General features: G+C 43.5%; 1 protein-coding gene across 1 annotated transcript in view; it reads left to right on the top strand.

The window, feature by feature from the left end:
* Positions 1 to 12,663: 12,663 nt before the first annotated feature.
* LOC115131784 (ephrin-A3-like) overlaps positions 12,664 to 24,490 on the top strand; it is an 89,576-nt gene continuing 77,749 nt past the window's right edge. Inside the window, exon 1 of the mRNA XM_029663769.2 lies at positions 12,664 to 13,415. Within this exon, the coding sequence (XP_029519629.1) occupies positions 13,306 to 13,415 (110 nt within the window). The 5' untranslated portion in view covers positions 12,664 to 13,305. The remainder of the gene's footprint in view (positions 13,416 to 24,490) is intronic.

Below are 24,490 nucleotides of genomic sequence, written 5' to 3'. Positions count from 1 at the left end.
CCTATTATCTAACAATTGTGCTACTCTTTATGATAATGCATGGTTGTGGGTATGTGCCATACATCATTGTTTGCCAAACACTTCCCGATACCTTTGTGACTGGGGATCTAATGTAAAGTAGATACAGCAAAAGCAGTGGGTTGTCTTTCTGGACCCTCATGAAAGTCTAATGAAGGTCTGATTCATGTTTGTATGCACCCAAGTAGAAAATGAGAATATGAGGCATACAATGCATTCGGCAAGTAATCAGACCCCTTGACTTCTTCCACATTGTAATGGTTTTCTTTAGGTGAAGTAGAGGCGGACCAAAATGCAGCGTGGTTGTTATTCATTGTACTTTGATAAAGAAACTGTACACGAATAAACTAACAAAACGACAAACGTGTGAAAACCTAAAACAGTCCTATCTGGTGCAAAACACAGAGACAGGAACAATCACCCACAAACACACAGTGAAACCCAGGCTACCTAAATATGGTTCCCAATCAGAGACAATGACTAACACCTGGCTCTGATTGAGAACCATATCAGGCCAGACATAGAAATAGACAAACAAGACATCCAACATAGAATGCCCACTCAGATCACACCCTGACCAACCAAAACATAGAAACATACAAAGCAAACTATGGTCAGGGTGTGACACACATTTTGTTACGGTACAGCCTTATTCTAAAATTGATTCAATTGATTTTTTCCCCCTGATCAATCTACACACAATACCCCGTAATAACAAAGCAAAACCAGTTTTTTTTTTTTTTTACCACAGGTGGACTCCAATCAAGTAGTAGAAACATCTCAAGGCTGATCAAGGGAAACAGGACGCACCTGAGCTCAATTTCGAGTCTCATAGCAAAGGGTCTGAATACTTATGTAAATAAGATATTGCTGGGTTTTTTAATATACATTTGCAAAAAACCTACCATGTTACTCCTACTGCATTCAGAGAGGGCGCTAATGCAGGACAAATGGTTATGGGAATAATTATGCAACGTATTAGACCTGCCACCAACTCCAAAGCTACACTTAAAGAGGTAATGATTTAATCCCCTGCTTCACAAAATATGTATATGGGTCTTTGTGTTGTGATATTGCCACATGTGAGTCAGATCATAATCAGAAAGTACTGTGAACTTTCAGCTTCATGACTGAAGCTCATTCTACATTTGACACATTTGGTTTTGCAATAGAGATTGCCTCTTTTCTAACTTCTTTAGCAAAATAGTACAGCGCCATACACCAAGCAGCCATATTGGCATGACAGAAAAGGCTTGGCTGATGCCAAAACTGGCTATGATACAGAGCAAGACAGCAGGGATGGGTTGCCGTGACATCGATGACACAATGTGTGTCACCCCTCCTCTGTATTACTGGCATTTAGCGGCATGTCTCTCAATCGCAGCGTGAGGCCTTGCTCCGTTCCTTCTCGGGACAAATATCACAGAGACTCAGCAATAATATTAAGAATTGACTCGGTGGCAACTCTAATATGATTTGTGTAAAGATATGGTGTTGATACCCTTATCGCATTGCAGGGCTTGATTAATGTACTCAGTATGGTTATGATCACAGGGACTAATGTTTTGATATGGAAGGATATTTATCCTATTTATCGTTAATGGTGCAGTGTAGCCATTTAGTTTTTTTGCCAAACAAACTTCTTATCTGGTTAACTTCTCCAGTCAGAGTCTGTGTGCCATGGCATTAGAGACGAGCCGGGCATTTCATTCCCCCTTGTTCCCCTTGCTATAATTTTTACGTACAAAAAAAAGGAATAATAAACACATTTAATTCAAGTGAAAATGCACCATATTTCTGCCTTAATCCTAATTTATTTGCCTTAATAGAGCCTCCTTTTGGTCTCCCAATGGCTGCTCTTCACACACAACTTCTGCCTGCTCTTTACACACATCCACACAGACAGACACACTGTATCACTTCATAATTAGGTCCTTTATATATCAAAGCATTCACTATGACATTAATTATAACTGTATAATGTAATCATGTGAAAACGTGCTGGTGTATAATGTGCGCAGATACTATTTCCTCGCTCGTTTATCTTTTTTACCCACCAAACTGGCTGTTGGTCGATCTATTTGTCTCGGTGTTCCTCTGTTCTCTTCATTGCTCATTAGTGTCATTTGGTAAATGGATATCTCTCTGATGGTTTTCTTTATCCCCCTCTACCTCCCCCTCCTTCTTCTCATAGCAAATGAGGAAAAGATATCTTTCGCTAATGGGCGCTGAATAATCGGGCTGTATGTTAGGGGATTTAATTATACGTTCACATTTTTTTGATCCCTTTTTCTGCTGTTCTCCTGCCTCACCCAATTGTCTACAAATGACTGTGGATCCATCCAGACCTGAGATCTTATGTTCACTCTATTTGTTCTTTTTTATTCCTTTTTTTTTACCTCCACCTTACTCTACTGTCAGTGTTGGTTTTCCCCTCTCTCCTGCAATGATACCTTTTATATTTTCTTTATGTATAAAGTGCTGCAGATATTGCTCTGCATACATATTGTGATTTTCTTTCACTCTTTTTCTCTCTCCCTCTCTCTCCCTGTTGGCAAATGAGGAATCCGTTTGGAAGAGTGGGGGATTCAGAGAGCGTGAAAGAGAGGTGGAACAATGGCAACACTCTCTTCCATTCTCCCTTTATCTCTCTGGTTGCTGTATCTGGTTGTTATCGAAGGCTTGATGGCCAAAATGCGTCCCATTGTGACTGCTGATGATACAGCTAAGCAGTGAGTGCACTGCTGGCCGTCTTTTCCATATTTCATGCAAGTACCTGCTGAAGTACCTGCTGGAGGGCCTGTTGTCCGGACCTCTGGCAGTCTCTATGGGGGTGCCACAGGGTTCAATTCTCGGGCCGACTCTTTTCTTGGTATATATCAATGATGTCGCTCTTGCTGAGGGTGATTCTTTGATCCACCTCTACGCAGACGACACCATTCTGTATACATCTGGCCCTTCTTTGGACACTGTGTTAACAAACCTCCAGATGAGCTTTAATGCCATATAACACTCCTTCCGTGGCCTCCAACTGCTCTTAAATGCTAGTAAAACTAAATGCACGCTCTTCAACCGATCACTGCCCGAACCCGCCCGCCCGACTAGCATCACTACTCTGGACGGTTCTGACTTAGAATATGTGGACAACTATAAAAACCTAGGAGTCTGGCTAGACTGTAAACTCTCCTTCCAGACTCATAGTAAACATCTCCAATCCAAAATTAAATATAGAATCAGCTATCTATATCGCAACAAAGCATCCTTCACTCATGCTGCCAAACATACCCTTGTAAAACTGACTATCCTACCCATCCTTGACTTCGGTAATGTCATTTACAAAATAGCACCCAACACTCTACTCAGCAAATTGGATGCAGTCTATCACAGTGCCATCCGTTTTGTCACCAAAGCCCCATATACTACCCACCACTGCAACCTGTATGCTCTCGTTTGCTAGTCCTCGCTACATATTTGTTGCCAAACCCATTGGCTCCAGGTCTTCTATAAGGCTTTGCTAGGTAAAGCTCTGCCTTATCTCAGCTCACTGGTCACCATAGCAACACCCACGCGTAGAACGTGGTCCAGCGGGTATATTTCACTGGTCATCCCCAAAGCCAACACCTCTTTGGCCGTCTTTTCTTCCAGTTCTCTGCTGCCAATGACTGGAACGAATTGCAAAAATCCCTGAAGTTGGAGAGTTATATCTCCCTCACCAACTTTAAGCATCAGCTGTCAGAGAGGCATATCGATCGCTGCAGCTGTACACAGCCCATCTGTAAATAGCCCATCCAACTACCTACCTCATCCCTATATTTGTTTTGTTTTTCTTCTCTTTTGCACACCAGTATTTCTACTTGCACATCTTCATCTGCACATCTATCACTCCAGTGTTAATTGCTAAGTTGTAATTACTTCACCACTATGGCCTATTTATTGCATTACCTCCTTACTTCATTTGCACACACTGTATACAGATTTTCTATTGTGTTATTGACTGTACGTTTGTTTATCCCATGTGTAACTCTGTGTTGTTGTTTTCGTCGCACTGCTTTGCTTTATCTTGGCCAGGTCACAGTTGAAAATGAGAACTTGTTCTCAACTAGCCTACCTGGTTAAATAAAGGTGAAATAAAAAATAAATAAAAAGTACCATGTGTTTTTCTGGTGGTGTAGTCAATCAACATACAGTATAGTGGTGTATAATGTCTCTGGCGTCATGGTCCTTCTCCATTTGGCCTGAGGCGAAGCATCTGTACACATCTGCAGCGATGGAGTATCCCCCATCGCCTCATTATCTGAGCTGGAGCTGCTTAGTGATTTATTTACCTACGGTGGTATGATGCCCAGGCAAAAGTCAAAGAGTGAGAGAGTGAGAGAGTGAGTGAGAGAGTGAGTGAGAGAGAGAGAGAGAGAGAGAGAGAGAGAGAGAGAGACTGGGCGAGCGAGGTGGGGGGAGGGCGATAGAGGGATCGAGAGACTGGGCGAGCGAGGTGGGGGGAGGGTGATAGAGGGAGTGAGAGACTGGGCAAGCAAGGTGAGGAGAGGGGGTGGAGAGAAAGAGTGATTGGGAGTGTGTGGTGAGAAGAGGGCGATGAAAGAGAAAGAGAGGTGTTAAAGCGATGATAATGTGCTGACAATGAGTGTAACAGATGGAAACATTATGTTCAGATTTACAGATTGAAATAGATGCAAAGAGTTAGGGGAAATGATTGTCGACCGAGATTCAATGTGCTCATTCACATTTGTGTATTGAGCTTAGTTAGAATCGAGACATGATTTAATCATACAAAGTTGGGAAAATCACTCTCGAGTCAAAAAGATGACAAACCACATTACTCTGGCTCTCTCCATTCACACACTACAAAGCTCAGTGAACACTTCCTAGCAACCAGATATGAGAGAATGTGGCTGTTCCATATCTATAACATCATTATAACAAGTTGACGGGGTGACAGCCAGCAGGAGCTTGCCAAGGTCAACCCAGGGCCTCTGAGCCATCACTTTTATCCTCAGCCAGTGCCATGCGAGTCGCAGGAGCGCTCCCTCTTTCTCCCAACCAACACCTGGGTCCCCTCTGGATCTCTAGGCTTTGCTAACTCAGCCGTGTAAGTACATATCTCCCGACTGTTGGATCTAGCCTCCGTGGGGGCCCCGAGCTGGCTTTGCCACACTGCACACGACGAGCGAAGAGGCATGCACCGCCGATTTCACTGGAAGGGAGACAGGCGCTTAGAGAGAAATCCCCCCAGCACCACCACCACTACCACCCTCCACCCATCTCTCTACCCTCGAGGTTCGGTGCCAGTCAGCCAGGTCACAGCCAAGTCCTGCTGCTGTCTGGAGACGTATGATGGTTGCGTTCCAAATGGCAACATATGGTTGTATGCCAAATGGCACCCTGTTCCCTACATAGTGCGCCTATGGGCCCTGGTGAGCCCTATTAGCCCTAGTCAAAAGTAGTGGACTATATAGCGAATAGGGGGCCATTTGGAACTCAGCCTCTCCAACTCGTTTCCACTGTAGACTGTGTGTGAGTCCGTGAGGATTTGATCAGGATTTTCCAGTTGAAGTGCTAAATGACCCTTTTAATGTCACCGGCAAAAACACAGAGCCATCTCTCGATTTGGCGGGAGCCCTTCAGTGGCAGCCAAGCAGAGTTTGATAGAGTGTGGAGGTTCTAACAGGCAGGAAACCCGGTGACCTTTCACTGTTTTTGACGCTCTGACTCGATTGCCCTTTCGAAAATGCTAATACTGAATGGTTTGCCATAAAACGGGCCCTTGGCAACAACAAAAAAAGGGTTCTAGAGTACCACTTTCCAGGAAGGAGTGAGAGAAGTTTGGGGTCATGACTCTACAGAACCAAGTGTATTCATTGTACTAAAGTGTGTCCCAAATGGTACACCATTCCCGATATAGTGTACTACTTTTGACCAGGGCCGATAGGGCAGCCACAATGTTTTTGAGACACTACTCAAAAGCCTCCTAGCATTATAGATTCAAACAACATGTGAAACTCAGAGTAGTTTCTAAGATTAAAATATAACTTTTGCAATTTGTCAGGGAAAATTACAAAATCAATCAAGTCTCTTGCCGAGACTTTATGATTAATACTGTTTTTTTTCTTCTTCAGGCTGAGAAATTATTTATTTCTCGTTAACCATCTAGTAAGCCCTGAGCAAGGCACATAGCTACTTAACTTCTGGAGCTGTCTCAGAAACAACAACAACATAAAAGCAACTTCATTATCAGAAAATGTATTCATTGGTGTGCAAAATGTGATTGAGTGCAATTGTCTTAACAAAAGACTGCAATGTGGCCTTTAACACAAGCACCTCTTCACAGCCAAATCAAAAGCACACAACTGCTCTGCCCAGGGCTCAGTAGTGGATCACCTCCATCTCAATTATCGAGGGCTGATGATGGTAATAAGCTGCTTCGGTGCGATTCACAACACCTCTAATAATGAGACATCCTCAATCAGAGAAAAAAACTTGACAACCTTTATCTTTCAGAAAAGTTTGACAGGAGAGTTGCAAAGTAAGTGTATCTCCTCAAATATCTCCTTGAGTATCTCTTTTCATCCTACATCTTATCCTCTTTATTCATACACTTATTCATCCTCTCTCACTCTTTTACCATGCTCTCTTTCAAAACCTTAATTAGCATTAGCAAACTCATCACATTATTAGCGACTCAATTTGGTACAAAGATAAAGCGAAAAAGAACAATGAAGTGTGAAGGGCTTTACTGTATTAAGTGCTGCTCTTGCAGATATTAGTTCATTAGAGGAGAGAACATGCTCAACCAAGATGGCTGTCATAGTTTTAAATCCATGGCTGCATCCCAAAATGGCATCTATTTCCTTTATAATGGACTACTTTGGACCTTTTTGTCATTTGGGACAGCCTATTTTTCTATGTACTGAATCTCTGCAGATGTTTATATACTACTGAAGTCATTGGCAATGCGGTGCCTGATAGGGCATACAAGCTGTGTCACTGGTGAACACTTGACCCCTCTGATAGCCTCATTGCTATATACCACTAGACTACTGCCTAATAATGCTCCTCCAAGGCATTGCACTTCCTCCTTTACAAGTGCTTACAATTGAGAGATCCTGGTCCCCTGCCTAAAATTGCTCTCCGGGCATCGGCTCGGCTATCCCCCCTGTCGTTCACCCTGACCAGCACAATAGATGGTAGATGAAAGGGGTTTAAATAGAGGCAGATATTGCACTGTGGCTTTCAGCCGGCTGGCCCACAGACAGCCAATAGGGTCAATATCCCTGTCGGAGAGGAGAGGCTGGGTGAACCATCTATCCATCAGACAGGGACCATGCAGGCCAGGCAGCACAAAAAGCACGAGACCTCATTACAACGGACGAGTGTCCGCACGGCCGTCTGCCTGGGCCGCTCATTGACCAGTCGGCTGAGCAATGAGCGAGACTGAGAGGGCAGGGCTGCAAACTACTCATATCGGTCAGGCCATTGACCACCCGTCCTTGGCTGCTGCGCCCGCACCCTGCCCTCAAGCCAGCCCATCGGCAATTATTTAGACAGTTAATTAGGTCAGTCAGCTCCTCCAGCCCCGCAGGAGGAACAATGTGCAAGACGGCCGAGACTGACCTACTGACTCTCCTTCAGTGGAGTGTCTGAACATCGCTGGCTGTAATCGGTCCAACACCTAGGGACTGTTGACCTAACCAAATTCATGATTAAACTCGTGACCCTCCACTGTACTGTAGACCTGCCAGCCCACCCTGCGATGTTCCCAGGCATATGACGTGGTACGGCCATGGGCCACGTGAAGGATTGGACTGTGCTTCATTTTTCTCTGATAGCATGCAGACATCAGATTGAGGGGAATGGATTGATCTAGAGCAGGGTTTTAAAGGCCATAGATTCCACAGGCTTTTGTGCTAGATATTCATGGCAACCTTACCTAACCACCAACATATAGATATAATAACTTACTGGAAGTTGCACATCTTACATACTGACTATAACTTTATTATACCTTGCATATCAAACCTGATTATAAGCTCAGACAAGGTTAATGGACTAAGCCTTGATAGAGGTGACAGTGAACTGCTACCCTTCAAGGCATGTCTTCTCAAATCGTGATTTAGTGGTTGGATCCAAAAACCTGCTGTGTCATATTCTTATATAATTTCTCTTACTAAAGCCCAATACGCTGTTTATTTTCCAAATGTAAGGCCATAATTCTGTCAGTGTCCTCCTTCCGAAAGCACACGGGGAAAAGTTTATGTCCATGCCAAGCCCCCCAGTCTGATCGGGATTGCGACATTTCCTCTCCTACCGGAGGGCCTCAATGCACCTCACCCCCGTCGATGTCCAAAATGCTCCAATTCCTAAGGAGCAATATCTCCTCCTCACAGAGAATACGGTCACATGCTCCATTATTTCAAACGGAACTTTTGACCTAACATTTACAGAGAGAGGAGGCGAAAAATAACCCTTGACGTAACACTTTGGAGTTCAGTCGGCATGTTGTTGTTTGAATGGATGCTACAGGAATATCCTTATTTTATTTTAGACATAGGATGTTAACAGGTTGTGAATGGATAACAAAAATATCTTCAAATATTAAGAGACAATCTACATTTAGGTGACTATATTTCTATTCGGTCTCTATTCTTGTTTGGTGCTGATGTCACTACAACTCAGTGTCCAAGGGAGTAAACCAGGTTCCAGTCAGGCCCTAAGGCTTTGATCCTGAAGACTTAGACTAATATTGCCTTTGACTCTGATTCACTCTGCCAGTGAGTTCACTCTGCCAGCGTAGTTTTCTTCTCATAGATTCTCATTAGTGTTGGGTGGTGAAACAAGAGAGGATGTAGAGTGCAACTCAGCCAATCCAAAATGTACTCTACTGTACCATCAACACCTCAAGACAATGAGAAGCACATCAAATGAAATGATGATGCTCACTATCAAACTATTACAGTACATTTACACACCACAGTTATCAATTGATGTAAACAGAGAATTTGAAAGAGTGAGAGAGAAATAAAGAGAGCGATGGAAGGAGGTGAAAAGGAAAGAGAAACATCTATGGATTCATTGAGCACCTTACTTAATTGCTTCCGTAATCGATTGTCGTCCTGTGGCTTGGGCGACGTCCCAAATGGCAACCTTATGCTTTATAGTGCACTACTTTTGACCAGGACCCATAGGGCTCAGTAGTGCACTATAAAGGGAATAGGGTGCCATTTGGTATGCAACCTTGGTTAGTTGAGACTGCTGATTTGGGAGGAGCTGGATATTGACCCTGTTGTTGATTGTGCATTTCCTTTATACATAACCAATTCTCAGAAGCTTAATAAGAGAGAAGCACTATAAAAAGAAACGCACACTTGGCTCTACCAAATACTTGAGGTACGGTACAGTCAACTATCATCTCTTAAGTTGTTTTGCTTACCCTACAGTTTTCTCAAGTAGAAGTTATGGCTTCCAGGCTACAGCCTGCCATCATGTTGTCAATATTTGTTCCTGTACCTGTCAAGTGTTGTTGTATATAGCTTATGTAAGCGTCATCACATTTTCAAGATACTGCTCCATATTTAAAACATTTTCTTTTAACCTTTATTTAACTAGGCAAGTCGGTTAAGAACAAATTCTTATTTACAATGACGGCCTAGAAACAGTGGGTTGCCTTGTTCAGGAGAAGAATGACAGATTTTTACCTTGTCAGCTTGGGGATTCGATCGAGCAACCTTTCGGTTACTGGCCTAACCACTAGGCTACCTGCCGCCCCGTTATACATCCAGCTAGCAATGAGATGTGGTATTATTTCTATTGATTTTTAGTCAATGGTAAGAGAGCACTAAGACTTTCCCCAATACCTTTGAACATCCCCCCTCTTATCTCCCTCCTTTCTCTTCCCTCCTTCTTTCTACTGTTAATACTCCATTCGTCACTAATGCTAATAAACACACTATACTTTCTGTCTTTTCATCAGACCCATGCTGCTCTCCCATTTCTTGTTTGTTCCTCTCCTCTCTTCAATATTTCATGCCATTGAAAGTGCATCTGTTCTGGCGTTTTCCCATTCCCTACCACCTCCTGACTGTTAAAACATGATTTGCTATCATTAGACATCCCGCTCCTTGACTCTTTCACCCCCCTTGCTTCTCAATCATCTCCATTGGGACCATCATGTTTCTTGATGATGACCCTCGCTGCAATGATTGCCCTCATTTATTTCATTTTTCCCCCATGTTTGTATGCCACTGTTGCATTATTATCACTACCTCAATTTTGCAAACACGCTACCACCATTTTGCACGCACACACACGCATGCACACACACACAAAAGTCAATCACTTATTGTTCATGTGTCTCGTGACTCTGTTGTGATATCTCTCATCAATATTGCTAGGACATACAGCATGCCCCCATTCCCCTTCTCCCTTCTTTTTCATTCACCACGATCCTTTACCAATCCCCAGCTCATTCCCTGAAGGTTCACCCTTCATCCACTCATTCACTTTCTCTCTCTCTCTTTTCACCATGTCCTGACAATACAGAACATTGTTCTTGATGGCTTGGCAGATGCCATTATCCCTGGCCGATATCTTCACAATCACATTAGCCATTTGTACAGCTGGGTACTTGCTGGAGCAAATCAGGTTAAGCACCACGCTCACCTACCTACCTACATATTACCTCAACTAACCTGTACCCCCGCACATTTGACTCAGCACCGGTACCCCCTGTATATATTCTCGTTATTGTTATTTTATTGTGTTACTTTTTTAAACTTTAGTTTATTTAGTAAATATTTTCTTAACTCTTATTTTCTTAAAACTGCATTATTGCTTAACGGTTTGTAAGTAAGAATTTCACAGTAAGGTCTACACCTGTTGTATTTGGCGCATGTGATACATTTGATTTGATTTGAGCAGTAAGGTCCACCTGGAGTTCAGACCTGCCATCCTCCTAATTGCCAATAATCATAACAGCCACGCTATGGTGTTCTTTGTCTTTCTTTCTCCTCCTCCCTAAACTTTCTTTGACCAAATATTGTTGTTGTCTTATGAATAATGGTTGGTTACACTCATTAAATGTGTTTATTTTGGATCCCCCTCATACACAGAATTCTGTGAACACTTCATTCAAAGTGGGTTTTTGGTGTTTGAATTTAAAATATGAATATTATTTAGTGAGATAAGAAATGAAAGAAACAAAGAGAGAAAAATAGAGTGGTAAATAGAGATAGGACAAAATGGATGAGAAACAAAGCGCAACATTTAAAACATATATTTAAATATTTGTATATTAATTATGTTAGTAAATGAATAATAAGCCAATGAGGATATAAGAATACGAAGAGATAGATTGATGATAACATATTATCTAAATAATCAATATGTCCATACCGATACCATTCATGAATGAATCATTATGCATATAGAGTAAACAAGGTAACAACTTACTCTAGTGTAAGGCTACAAATGTCTGCCTTACAGTGCCTAGCATCGTTGAAAGAACAACATGCTCGTGCACATCCGCAACACATCAAATTTAAACACATTTGATTATTGATGACATGAAGAAATCCACCAGAGACCATGCCTCCCTCTCCCATACTATGTATGTACAAAGCCTACATTGAGAAGCTCACAGTCTCACACACATACATAGGCCTACCCTTCCATGTATAGGGGCTACTGTAGGGTTCATGTTTCTCAAATAGGAATAGGTGAATATTAAATATATCCATTTCAATATTTTTGGATCGTCATTGACAGTATATACAATATGAGGTGTAGAATATACAAAAGAGAATGTTGGTGAAGAGATGCAGGGATTTGCCAAGGAGATGCAGTGAGGGGTGAAGGGATGACAAATGGTAGTAGCAAGTGATCTGGCATAGTAAGAACAGACAGAGGCAACAACAGAGAAGAGGGAGAGTTAGGGAAAAGTGTTAGTAGCTTACTCTCTCTTTCTCTTTCATCCCCCTTTCCCAGTCACCACGGCAACATGCCTGGAGGGCACTCAAGAGAGGCTTCATCACTGACAAAAACAACAGAGGGGGAGAGTGAGTGAAGGGAAACGAGAGCAAAATAGACCGTGTGTGTGTGCTTGCGCGTGTGTGTTTGTGTGTTTGTGTGTCTGGGCATGAGAGAAGGGGTGTGAGTAGTAGAGAGTAGGGCTGACCTACTGTGCTTTTGGCATTTAGAATTTTCTGCAATTAAGTATTTTAAACTTGAACTTCAGTGAGAACTAATCACAAGATACAAATGATTTAGTAGGCTATACTCAAGGACAGTTTACAGACACCCACATTAAGGGGACTAAATCAAGCCTCACGTCACCAAAACCACTTTTATGAAAGTTACACCAAAGATATGATAAAATCTGTTTTAATAGGCCTACAGAATGTGCATATTTAATCAAACACAGTAATGACTAAAATAGTTAAATTAATAGTAATTACTTCACTGGCCAAAAGCATGGTTTTACAATCCACCATTGATGAAATTGAACAGGTTAATTAATATCTCTTTGGGATATTAAACATGCGCACGCGCATCAAACACACGCGCACACACAGTGGTGGTGGGGCGGGGCTGCTGGATGGACAGAGCGAGCGCATCGTGTCTATCAGAGGGCGGGAATGTAGAGTCAACGGGTGCGCATCGTGTGGCTAGTCTGGAAGCCGCGGCAGGTAGAAACCTAAAAGCCTCAACGGACACAGACTGAGTTGAGACTAATTTCAAATGACAATGTAGACAATTACATTTACAGTCGAAAAGAAAAAGGAAAACCTACCAACAGGAGGATGATGTAAACACATTTTGACGAACTTTGATGATACCATTTCAACGCCAGCTGTGCTTGTCCAAGACGAAAGGTTGTCTTGATGTGAGGCTACATTGAGGTGATTTGCAACGTTTCATCAACACGGGACTTCAGTTGTCATTGTCAAATATTGCAGTCTACTTTGCCTTATCACGTCTCCTTCTGAACACTATTGGTTTCAGTCTGTGGAGAGGATTAGGGAACATAAAAGGAATACTCAAAGCACAGTGACTTCAAAGTGCGCAGCAGGCAAAGTAAGTAAACATAGGGTTGGGGAGGAAACCGGGTTCGTAGTCGCAATGGAATTAGTGCTGAAGAAGTATTCGTCCGTTCCAAACGTCGCTGGAAACTTCAACTAGGTTGTGTTACCGCTGGGATGTTGACAGCGACCTGCTGTTTGGGACGGAGGGACTGAGAGCGAAGAAGGTAGGCTAGAGAGAACGAGGAACAGTGGGATTATGGCTCTCGCAACCGTTTCTCTCTGTCTAATAGCGCTCGCCGTTACACATTTGCACCTGACGCGTGCCAACGACCGACATGCCGTCTATTGGAACAGCTCAAATTTACAGTAAGTAAACTAGCCTACAGATATGGGCGTAATACAGTAGGACAGACTATCATCTTGGTTTTATTTGTTGCTGTGGACCTACTTTGACGACAGATGTCAGTATTAGGAATTGATCATCCCTAATTTCTAAAAACGTGAAACAAAAATAATCCAAGTTTAAATCATGAAGTGTGACTATTTTACAGGATTCATATGTGAACTGATAGGCCTATGTATAAATCATTCGGTCAATTGTGTGATAAATGCCCACTGTGCCTTTTTAAAATAAGCATGAAAAGTAGCCTTTATGTTTATGCCATAACTTTATTTTCCCCTTCCACAAATTGTAGGCTATTTCTACAGTGAATGACGGAATTTGCCCATTGCCAATAACACACACACACACACACACACACACACACACACACACACACACACACACACACACACACACACACACACCATGTTAGCGGGTACCCTGGTGTTCTATATGCATATTTAATATGGCCAACTCAGTTCTCGCTGTCCATCTCTTCCTCCACCATGACTCGTATCTTCTCTCTCTCTCTCTCTCTCTCTCTCTCTCTCCATTTTACACACAATCCTACGCATTTGAGTGCAATCCATTCTGATATTGTCTGCCATCTTTGTCCCCCTTCCATCCTACTACAGTAGGTTACAATACTGTAGGTAAGCGTCTCCATACCTCTAACTCAATACCTCTGCAGCAGAGATTGATTGGGTATCTGGTGCCTCTGTCCTCTCATTATTTTACATTGAATATTTTACATTCTCACATTGTTTTATCTTCTCCCCTCACCCCACCTCTTGCTCTCTCTCTCTCTTTTGCTCTCTCTTTCTTTTTCTCTCTATTTGTTTTCCTCCTCCTTTTGCCCATTTATATTCACCTCAGACACTGGCCTCTCCCCTGTATGGCCTCTCTTGATCTCATACTTGGTTATTTTCCTCCTTCTCTCTTATTTTTCTACTGTCTCTGATGGCCAGCCTGTCCCCATCAATTCCTTTTTTGTGTGCATCTCATTACCACCCCCCATCTGCTCCTGTTTCATCATTCACCTCCAAAATCCAGGTTGTACCCCAAATGGCACCCTATTCCCTTTATAGTGCACTACTTTTGACCAGGGCCCATAGGGCTCTGATAAAAAGTAGTACACTATATATAGGAAATAGGGTCTCATTTGGGACACATACCCAGAATGAAAGGTACACAAAGATAATTACATAGGATAAAGTTGTTTGAATGCATCTGAAAGATAATTAATGAAGGATTCTGGGCATGTGAGGCTTACAGACAGTTTTTTATAATCAAGGTATCTCAATCACACAACAAACAGTGCAAATGAACGCCTCATAAAAATTCCAACCAGCTCTGGTTGCGATAGCAATTAACTATGTCAGTGAGAATCTGAATAGGGGAGAGGTATATTAGATGAGACTCATTAGCATTGCTAGTGCATGTTCAAAGTGCTGTGAGGATTTTACAGGTTTGTGAGCGTCACATTCTGTATTAGTATTATCTATCATTGTTCATTATTAATTTGGCGTGTGTTCTATCCAGAATGACGTGCACAGCGTGAGGAGTACACCCAGGCATTGTATGGTGTAATCATTCATCAAGTGTTGGCACATCAGCACTTTAATATAACATTTATATGAATATATTTTAATTTTAATATACTCCAATGAGTGTTTCAGTGTGGGATGTGTGTGTGTGTGTGTGTGTATGTATGCATGTGTGTGTTTGTTTGTAATATCTTCCCCTCTACACTGAGATAAGTATCTGTAGAATAATGCAAAAATTGACCCAGTTTGCAGGTAGCAGACAAATCCACAGAGGCTATGGCAGGAATACTGATAGGCCATCAAGCCTCATAGACCGTAGGCTTTAGGCCACTCCAGCACCGCTTTAAAACAGACGACTAGTTTGAAAAGGAAAGACTGGGATACCGTAACAAAAGTTGGAGATACAAGAACTGCCCTGATTGCAGCAGTCAGAGTTGCAGCACAGTTATCTACCTCCATCTCCTTTAGAAAGAGTTGCTCCCAGCTTCCGCTCACAGCGCCATGCCTAAGCCAACTCGTTAAAAATGTCCCTGCTAATGGCTGATTGAAGCAGGAAAAAACACACACGCAGGCTATTAAATCTCGCATCTGAGGCCATCTGCCAATTAGAGAGGGGAGATGTGGAACATCTTGAGGAGCACATGTGAGTGGTGTTGGCCTTGCCAGTGACACAGTCTGAGTCCCAAATGGCATCCCATTCCCTATATAGTACACAAAAGTAGTGCACTATGTAGGGAAGAGGGTGCCATTTGGGACACATCCACAAACTATAGCGTCTTAATTGGATGTTTAACATGATCAAAACAATAATGTGGCTTTCAATCATTCTCAATGTCGCTCCTAAGGATCATAACTTAGCAGGAGATCAGGGCATACAGGTCCTTTGCACAGGTGTGGGAGGGAATAGCGAGGAACCCATGGTGTAAAATCGGCCTACCATTGCCTCCTAGACAAGATGAAATGTGGAACCTCAGTGTGTTATTGCGCTATGTGCGTTCATTGTATGACATATTGTGAACCCGATTAGAGACCTGAAATTGAGTCTGTCAGGCCTCCAAACCATAGAAAGAAAGAAAACACTGCCTACATGCATGCATCCCTCCCTGCCTGCCTGGTTGGCTCACCATATCCAGTGTTACAAAATAAATTATCACCTTGACAAATAGCTTCCCTGAGAGTAAGATGCGTGGGGGCTCCTCATGATCAATGTGGAGCGGAGCTGCTGTCTTACTCAACCGCCCCACTGAAGATGTGTGGGTGGAGGACCAGCAACTCAGAGGTGGTGGCACTGTGTGGTGGCGGAGGAGAGGGGAGCCCCAACACACTTTGGGTAGAGAGGTTTCTGATCTTCTCAGTGAGATTATTTATAGGGAAGATGAATGATAGATAAACACACAGAGGGAGACAAATAGAGATGGAGAAGAGGAAAAATGTGGAGAACGGTATTGAAAGAAAGGGGTCGGGAGTAGTGATGGAGAATATGGAGAGCTGGTAATGAAAAGTGTGCCAAGAAGGTAGAGTGAGGCAGAGGATATTTTGAGAATGATTAAGAGAGCCCAAAGACAGTAAGGCAGTGAGCTTTTGTGGAAATTAAAGTTATTTGGCGAATGTGCTGCGGCTGCTGTTTCTGGAGAGATTATACTTATGGGAGGTGACCCGTGCTAATGTGGACACGCAGGGTTATTCATGTGGACCAGTGCTCGGAGACAATAGCAGAGGTCTGGCCCTATGCATACTGTGCAGCGCAACGCGTGAGACACAAGTGGATTTTCTAGCTGATTACATGCAAGGCTGTCTGTCTGGCTTGCTCACTGAACAGTCTCGCCAATTTTGCATACAAATGTATCTTACTCAGTGACATTCAATTTGTTCTTTTCAACATTCGTCATACCACCGTGACACGCAACCGTCTCAAACTGCATTATATATTTCTTTCTTTCCTGCCTTGTAGTTGATGGCTATAGTGCTGAATGGGAATCTGTGAGCAACACTGATTCCAAAGAGAATGAAAAAGAGAATGGTGCTGGAGAGAATAGCAGCTGTGTTACGGGCTCCTGATCAATTGTGCTATTTTGTGTATTTTTTTGCGTTGATCGTAACTTTTTTTTAACATAATGTTTCCGCCATTGTTTCCTATGATCAAAAAGAGCTTCTGGACATCAGAACAGCTATAACTAACCTTAATTTGGATGAGGACTTCTACTTCAATGAGTCAGAGATGAAAGACATCACATGCGCTGCTGTTACTGTTTATTGTATATCCTGTTGCCTAGTCACCTCGTACCCCTGCACATCGCACAAAGCAGCATGCCTTGCCCTTAACTGCACACACAGAACTAACATCAACTACATGCATGATAATCTTTCATGGTTGAGGGTTTAGGAGAAATGTTCTACTTTTCTTCTAGTCTTTTCAAGAAACATTTGTGTGTTGAAAATGCCTAACCACTTGTATATTTGCATACACTTCAAACAGATATGCATAACCCACCAGACACGCCACTATGGGTTTCTTCACAGTACCCAAACCAAAAACATATTTAATGCGGCGCTCAGTTATATATAGAGCCATGTCATCGTGGAATGCTCTACCACCAGAGGTTACTCAGGCAAAAAGCAAGTTTAGCTTTAAAAAACATCTTGTATCGCTGCACCTCTCATCTTTCTAAAGAACTGAATACGAATGTATATATGAATAGTTTGTAAATAGTATTTTTGTTGTCTCTTGGTGTCTTTACTATATATAAAAAGTTTTGAGAATGACACAAATATTAATTTCCACAAAGTTTGCTGCTTCAGTGTCTTTAGATATTTTTGTCAGATGTTACTATGGAATAATGAAGTATAATTACAAGCATTTCATAAGTGTCAAAGGCTTTTATTGGCAATTACATGAAGTTGATTCAAAGAGTTAATATTTGCAGTGTTGACCCTTCTTTTTCAAGACCTCTGCAATCCGCCCTGGCATGCTGTCAATTAACTTCTGGGCCACATCCTGACTGATGGCAGCCAATTCTTGCATAATATATGCTTGGAGTTTGTCAGAATTTGTGGGTTTTTGTTTGTCCACCCGCCTCTTGAGGATTGACCACAAGTTCTCAATGGGAATAAGGTCTGGGGAGTTTCCTGGCCATGGACCCACAATATCGATGTTTTGTTCCCCGAGCAACTTAGTTATCACTTTTGCCTTATGGCAAGGTGCTCCAATCATGCTGGAAAAGGCATTGTTGGTCACCTGTTCCTGGAATTTTTTTTTATTTCACCTTTATTTAACCAGGTAGGCTAGTTGAGAACAAGTTCTCATTTGCAACTGCGACCTGGCCAAGATAAAGCATAGCAGTGTGAACAGACAACACAGAGTTACACATGGAGTAAACAATTAACAAGTCAATAACACAGTAGAAAAAAAGGGGAGTCTATATACATTGTGTGCAAAAGGCATGAGGAGGTAGGCGAATAATTACAATTTTGCAGATTAACACTGGAGTGATAAATGATCAGATGGTCATGTACAGGTAGAGATATTGGTGTGCAAAAGAGCAGAAAAGTAAATAAATAAAAACAGTATGGGGATGAGGTAGGTAAAAATGGGTGGGCTATTTACCGATAGACTATGTACAGCTGCAGCGATTGGTTAGCTGCTCAGATAGCAGATGTTTGAAGTTGGTGAGGGAGATAAAAGTCTCCAACTTCAGCGATTTTTGCAATTCGTTCCAGTCACAGGCAGCAGAGAACTGGAACGAAAGGCGGCCAAATGAGGTGTTGGCTTTAGGGATGATCAGTGAGATACACCTGCTGGAGCGCGTGCTACGAATGGGTGTTGCCATCGTGACCAGTGGACTGAGATAAGGCGGAGCTTTACCTAGCATGGACTTGTAGATGACCTGGAGCCAGTGGGTCTGGCGACGAATATGTAGCGAGGGCCAGCCGACTAGAGCATACAAGTCGCAGTGGTGGGTGGTATAAGGTGCTTTAGTGACAAAACGGATGGCACTTTGATAAACTACATCCAGTTTGCTGAGTAGAGTGTTGGAAGCAATTTTGTAGATGACATCGCCGAAGTCGAGGATCGGTAGGATAGTCAGTTTTACTAGGGTAAGTTTGGCGGCGTGAGTGAAGGAGGCTTTGTTGCGGAATAGAAAGCCGACTCTTGATTTGATTTTCGATTGGAGATGTTTGATATGAGTCTGGAAGGAGAGTTTACAGTCTAGCCAGACACCTAGGTACTTATAGATGTCCACATATTCAAGGTCGGAACCATCCAGGGTGGTGATGCTGGTCAGGGCACGCCTGAGTGCAGGCAGCGAACGGTTGAAAAGCATGCATTTGGTTTTACTAGCGTTTAAGAGCAGTTGGGAGGCCACATAAGGAGTGTTGTATGGCATTGAAGCTCGTTTGGAGGTTAGATAGCACAGTGTCCAAGGACGGGCCGGAAGTATATAGAATGGTGTCGTCTGCGTAGAGGTGGATCAAGGAATCGCCCGCAGCAAGAGCAACATCATTGATATATACAGAGAAAAGAGTCGGCCCGAGGATTGAACCCTGTGGCACCCCCATAGAGACTGCCAGAGGACCGGACAGCATGCCCTCCGATTTGACACACTGAACTCTGTCTGCAAAGTAATTGGTGAACCAGGCAAGGCAGTCATCCGAAAAACCGAGGCTACTGAGTCTGCCGATAAGAATATGGTGCTTGACAGAGTCGAAAGCCTTGGCAAGGTCGATGAAGACGGCTGCACAGTACTGTCTTTTATCGATGGCGGTTATGATATCGTTTAGTACCTTGAGCGTGGCTGAGGTGCACCCGTGACCGGCTCGGAAACCAGATTGCACAGCGGAGAAGGTACGGTGGGATTCGAGATGGTCAGTGACCTGTTTGTTGACTTGGCTTTCGAAGACCTTAGATAGGCAGGGCAGGATGGATATAGGTCTGTAACAGTTTGGGTCCAGGGTGTCTCCCCCTTTGAAGAGGGGGATGACTGCGGCAGCTTTCCAATCCTTGGGGATCTCAGACGATATGAAAGAGAGGTTGAACAGGCTGGTAATAGGGGTTGCGACAATGGCGGCGGATAGTTTCAGAAATAGAGGGTCCAGATTGTCAAACCCAGCTGATTTGTACGGGTCCAGGTTTTGCAGCTCTTTCAGAACATCTGCTATCTGGATTTGGGTAAAGGAGAACCTGAAGAGGCTTGGGCGAGGAGCTGCGGGGGGGGCGGAGCTGTTGGCCTAGTTGGAGTAGCCAGGCGGAAGGCATGGCCAGCCGTTGAGAAATGCTTGTTGAAGTTTTCGATAATCATGGATTTATCGGTGGTGACCGTGTTACCTAGCCTCAGTGCAGTGGGCAGCTGGGAGGAGGTGCTCTTGTTCTCCATGGACTTCACAGTGTCCCAGAACTTTTTGGAGTTGGAGCTACAGGATGCAAACTTCTGCCTGAAGAAGCTGGCCTTAGCTTTCCTGACTGACTGCGTGTATTGGTTCCTGACTTCCCTGAACAGTTGCATATCGCGGGGACTATTAGATGCTATTGCAGTCCGCCACAGGATGTTTTTGTGCTGGTCGAGGGCAGTCAGGTCTGGAGTGAACCAAGGGCTATATCTGTTCTTAGTTCTGCATTTTTTGAACGGAGCATGCTTATCTAAAATGGTGAGGAAGTTACTTGAGCAAGCTCTGTACAGGTGGTGCCCCAATCCCGCAGCTGAATTAGGAGACGGTCCTGGCGCTTGCTGGACTTTCTTGGGCGCCCTGAAGCCTTCACAACAATTTAAGCACTTTCCTTGAAGTTCTTGATGATCAGATAAATGGTTGATTTAGTTGCAATCTTACTGGCAGCAATATCCTTGCCTGTGAAGCCCTTCTTGTGCAAAGCAATGATGACGGCACATGCTTCCTTGCAGGTAGCCATGGTTGACAGGGATAGAACAATGATTCCAAGCACCACCCTCCCTTTGAAGCTTCCAGTTTGTTATTCGAACTCTATCAGCATGACAGAGTGATCTCCAGCCTTGTCCTCATCAACACTCACACCTGTCTTAACGAGAGAATCACTGACATGATGTCAGCTGGTCCTTTTGTGGCAGGGCTGAAATGTTTTTGGGGGATTCAGTTCATTTGCATGGCAAAGAGGGACTTTGCAATTAATTGCAATTCATCTGATCACTCTTCATAACATTCTGGAGCAAATTGCCATCATACAAACTGAGGCAGCAGACTTTGTGAAAATGTATATTTGTCATTCTTGTCATTCTTTTGGCCAACACTGTACAGTTGAAATCGGAAGTTTACATACACTTAGGTTTGAGTCATTAAAACTCGTTTTTCAACCACTCCACAAATGTCTTGTTAACAAACTATTGTTTTGGCAAGTCGGTTAGGACATCTACTTTGTGCATGACCCAAGTCATTTTTCCAACAATTGTTTACAGACAGATTATTTCACTTATAATTCACTATCACAATTCCAGTGGGTCAGAAGTTTACATACACTATGTTGACTGTGCATTTAAACAGCTTGGAAAATTCCAGAAAATTATGTCATGGCGTTAGAAGCTTCTCATAGGCTAATTGACATGATTTGAGTCAATTGGAGGTGTACCTGTGGATGTATTTCAAGGCCTACCTTCAAACTCAGTGCCGCTTTGCCTGACATCATGGGAAAATCAGAAGAAATCAACCAAGACTTCAGAAAAATCTGGTTCATCCTTGGGAGCAATTTCCAAATGCCTGAAAGTACCACGTTCATCTGTACAAACAATAGCACGCAAGTATAAACACCGTGGGATGACGCAGCCGTCATACGGCTCAGGAAGGAGACGCGTTCTGTCTCCTAGAGATGAATATACACTGCTCAAGAAAATAAAGGGAACACTTAAACAACACAATGTAACTCCAAGTCAATCACACTTCTGTGAAATCAAACTGTCCACTTAGGAAGCAACACTGATTGACAATACATTTCACATACTGTTGTGCAAATGGAATAGACAACAGGTGGACACCCTCAATAAAGGAGTGGTTCTGCAGGTGGTGACCACAGACCACTTCTCAGTTCCTATGCTTCCTGGCTGATGTTTTGGTCACTTTGAATGCTGGCGGTGCTTTCACTCTAGTGGTAGCATGAGACGGAGTCTACAACCCACACAAGTGGCTCAGGTAGTGCAGCTCATCCAGGATGGCACATCAATGCGAGCTGTGGCAAGAAGGTTTGCTGTGTCTGTCAGCGTAGTGTCCAGAGCATGGAGGCGCTACCAGGAGACAGGCCAGTACATCAGGAGACGTGGAGGAGGCCGCGGGAGGGCAACAACCCAGCAGCAGGACCGCTACCTCCACCTTTGTGCAAGGAGGAGCAGGAGGAGCACTGCCAGAGCCCTGCAAAATGACCTCCAGCAGGCCACAAATGTGCATGTGTCTGCTCAAACGGTCAGAAACAAACTCCATGAGGGTGGTATGAGGGCCCGACGTCCACAGGTGGGGGTTGTGCTTACAGCCCAACACCGTGCAGGATGTTTGGCATTTGCCAGAGAACACCAAGATTGGCAAATTCGCCACTGGCGCCCTGTGCTCTTCACAGATGAAAGCAGGTTCAAACTGAGCACGTGACAGATGTGACAGAGTCTGGAGACGCCGTGGAGAACGTTCTGCTGCCTGCAACATCCTCCAGCATGACCGGTTTGGCGCTGGGTCAGTCATGGTGTGGGGTGGCATTTCTTTGGGGGGCCGCACAGCCCTCCATGTGCTCGCCAGAGGTAGCCTAACTGCCATTAGGTACCGAGATGAGATCCTCAGACCCCTTGTGAGACCATATGCTGGTGCGGTTGGCCCTGGGTTCCTCCTAATGCAAGACAATGCTAGACCTCATGTGGCTGGAGTGTGTCAGCAGTTCCTGCAAGAGGAAGGCATTGATGCTATGGACTGGCCCGCCCGTTCCCCAGACCTGAATCCAATTGAGCACATCTGGGACATCATGTCTCGCTCCATCCACCAACGCCACGTTGCACCACAGACTGTCCAGGAGTTGGCGGATGCTTTAGTCCAGGTCTGGGAGGAGATCCCTCAGGAGACCATCCGCCACCTCATCAGGAGCATGCCCAGGCGTTGCAGGGAGGTCATACAGGCACGTGGAGGCCACACACACTACTGAGCCTCATTTTGACTTGTTTTAAGGACATTACATCAAAGTTGGATCAGCCTGTAGTGTGGTTTTCCACTTTAATTTTGAGTGTCACTCCAAATCCAGACCTCCATGGGTTGATAAATTAGATTTCCATTGATAATTTTTCTGTGATTTTGTTGTCAGCACATTCAACTATGTAAAGAAAAAAGTATTTAATAAGAATATTTCATTCATTCAGATCTAGGATGTGTTATTTTAGTGTTCCCTTTATTTTTTTGAGCAGTGTATATACTTGTGTATTGTTAAGTCACCCGTTTGGCGAAGTAGGCTATGATTCAATGATAAATTAACAGGCACCACATCGATTATATGCAACGCAGGACAAGCTAGATAAACTAGTAATATCATCAACCATGTGTACTTAACTAGTGATTATGTTAAGATTGATTGTTTTTTTTAAGATTGTTTTTTATAAGATACGGTTAATGCTAGCTAGCACCTTGGCTTCTTGCTGTACTCGCATAACAGGTAGTCAGCCTGCCACGCAGTCTCCTCGTGGAGTGCAATGTAATCGCCCATGATCAGTGTCCAAAAATGCAGATTACTGATTGTTATGAAAACTTGAAATCGGCCCTAATTAATCGGCCATTCCGATTAATCGGTCGACCTCTAGTTTGGACTAGACCCCTTAGTTCCAGTGAAGGGAAATGTTAACGATACAGCATACAATGACATTCTAGACGATTCTGTGCTTTCAACTTTGTGACAACAGTTTGTTGAAGGCCCTTTCCTGTTTCAGCATGACAATGCCCCCGCGCAGAAAGCAAGGTCCATAGAGAAATTGTTTGTGAGATCAGTGTGGAAGAACTTGACTGGCCTGCACAGATCCCTGACTTCAACCCCATCAAACACCTTTGGGATGAATTGGAACATCGACTGTGAGCCAGGCCTAATCGCCCAACATTAGTGCCTGACTTCACTAATGCTCTTGTGGCCGAATGGAAGCAAGTCCCTGCAGCAATGTTCCAACGTCAAGTGGAAAGCCTTCCCAGAAGCCTTCCCAGAAGAGTGGTAGCTGTTATAGCAGCAAAGGGGGGACCAACTCCATATTAATGCCCATGATTTTGGAATGAGATGTTTGACGAGTATCATTCTGATCATGTAGTGTTTTTCCAGTTACTGTATTATACAATAAAGGGACTTCTTGAGACATGATCCAGCTATAGATTGATGAGAAGACTGGTCACGTCGTAGAATATAGAGATATAGAGAAGAGGCGTATCTCTTGTATGGAAAGCTCTTTCTAAGAGGTTCATAAGATTCGTGTGTTTCAAATGGCACCCTATTCCCTATATATTGTAGTGCACTATATAGGGAATAGGGTGCCATTTGAAACACACCG

This window comes from Oncorhynchus nerka, linkage group LG7 (genome assembly GCF_034236695.1).
Source record: "Oncorhynchus nerka isolate Pitt River linkage group LG7, Oner_Uvic_2.0, whole genome shotgun sequence".
NCBI classification, from domain to species: Eukaryota; Metazoa; Chordata; class Actinopteri; order Salmoniformes; family Salmonidae; genus Oncorhynchus; species Oncorhynchus nerka.
The sequence above is the reverse complement of the archived record's forward strand: the minus strand, read 5'-3'. Positions and strand labels throughout refer to the sequence as shown.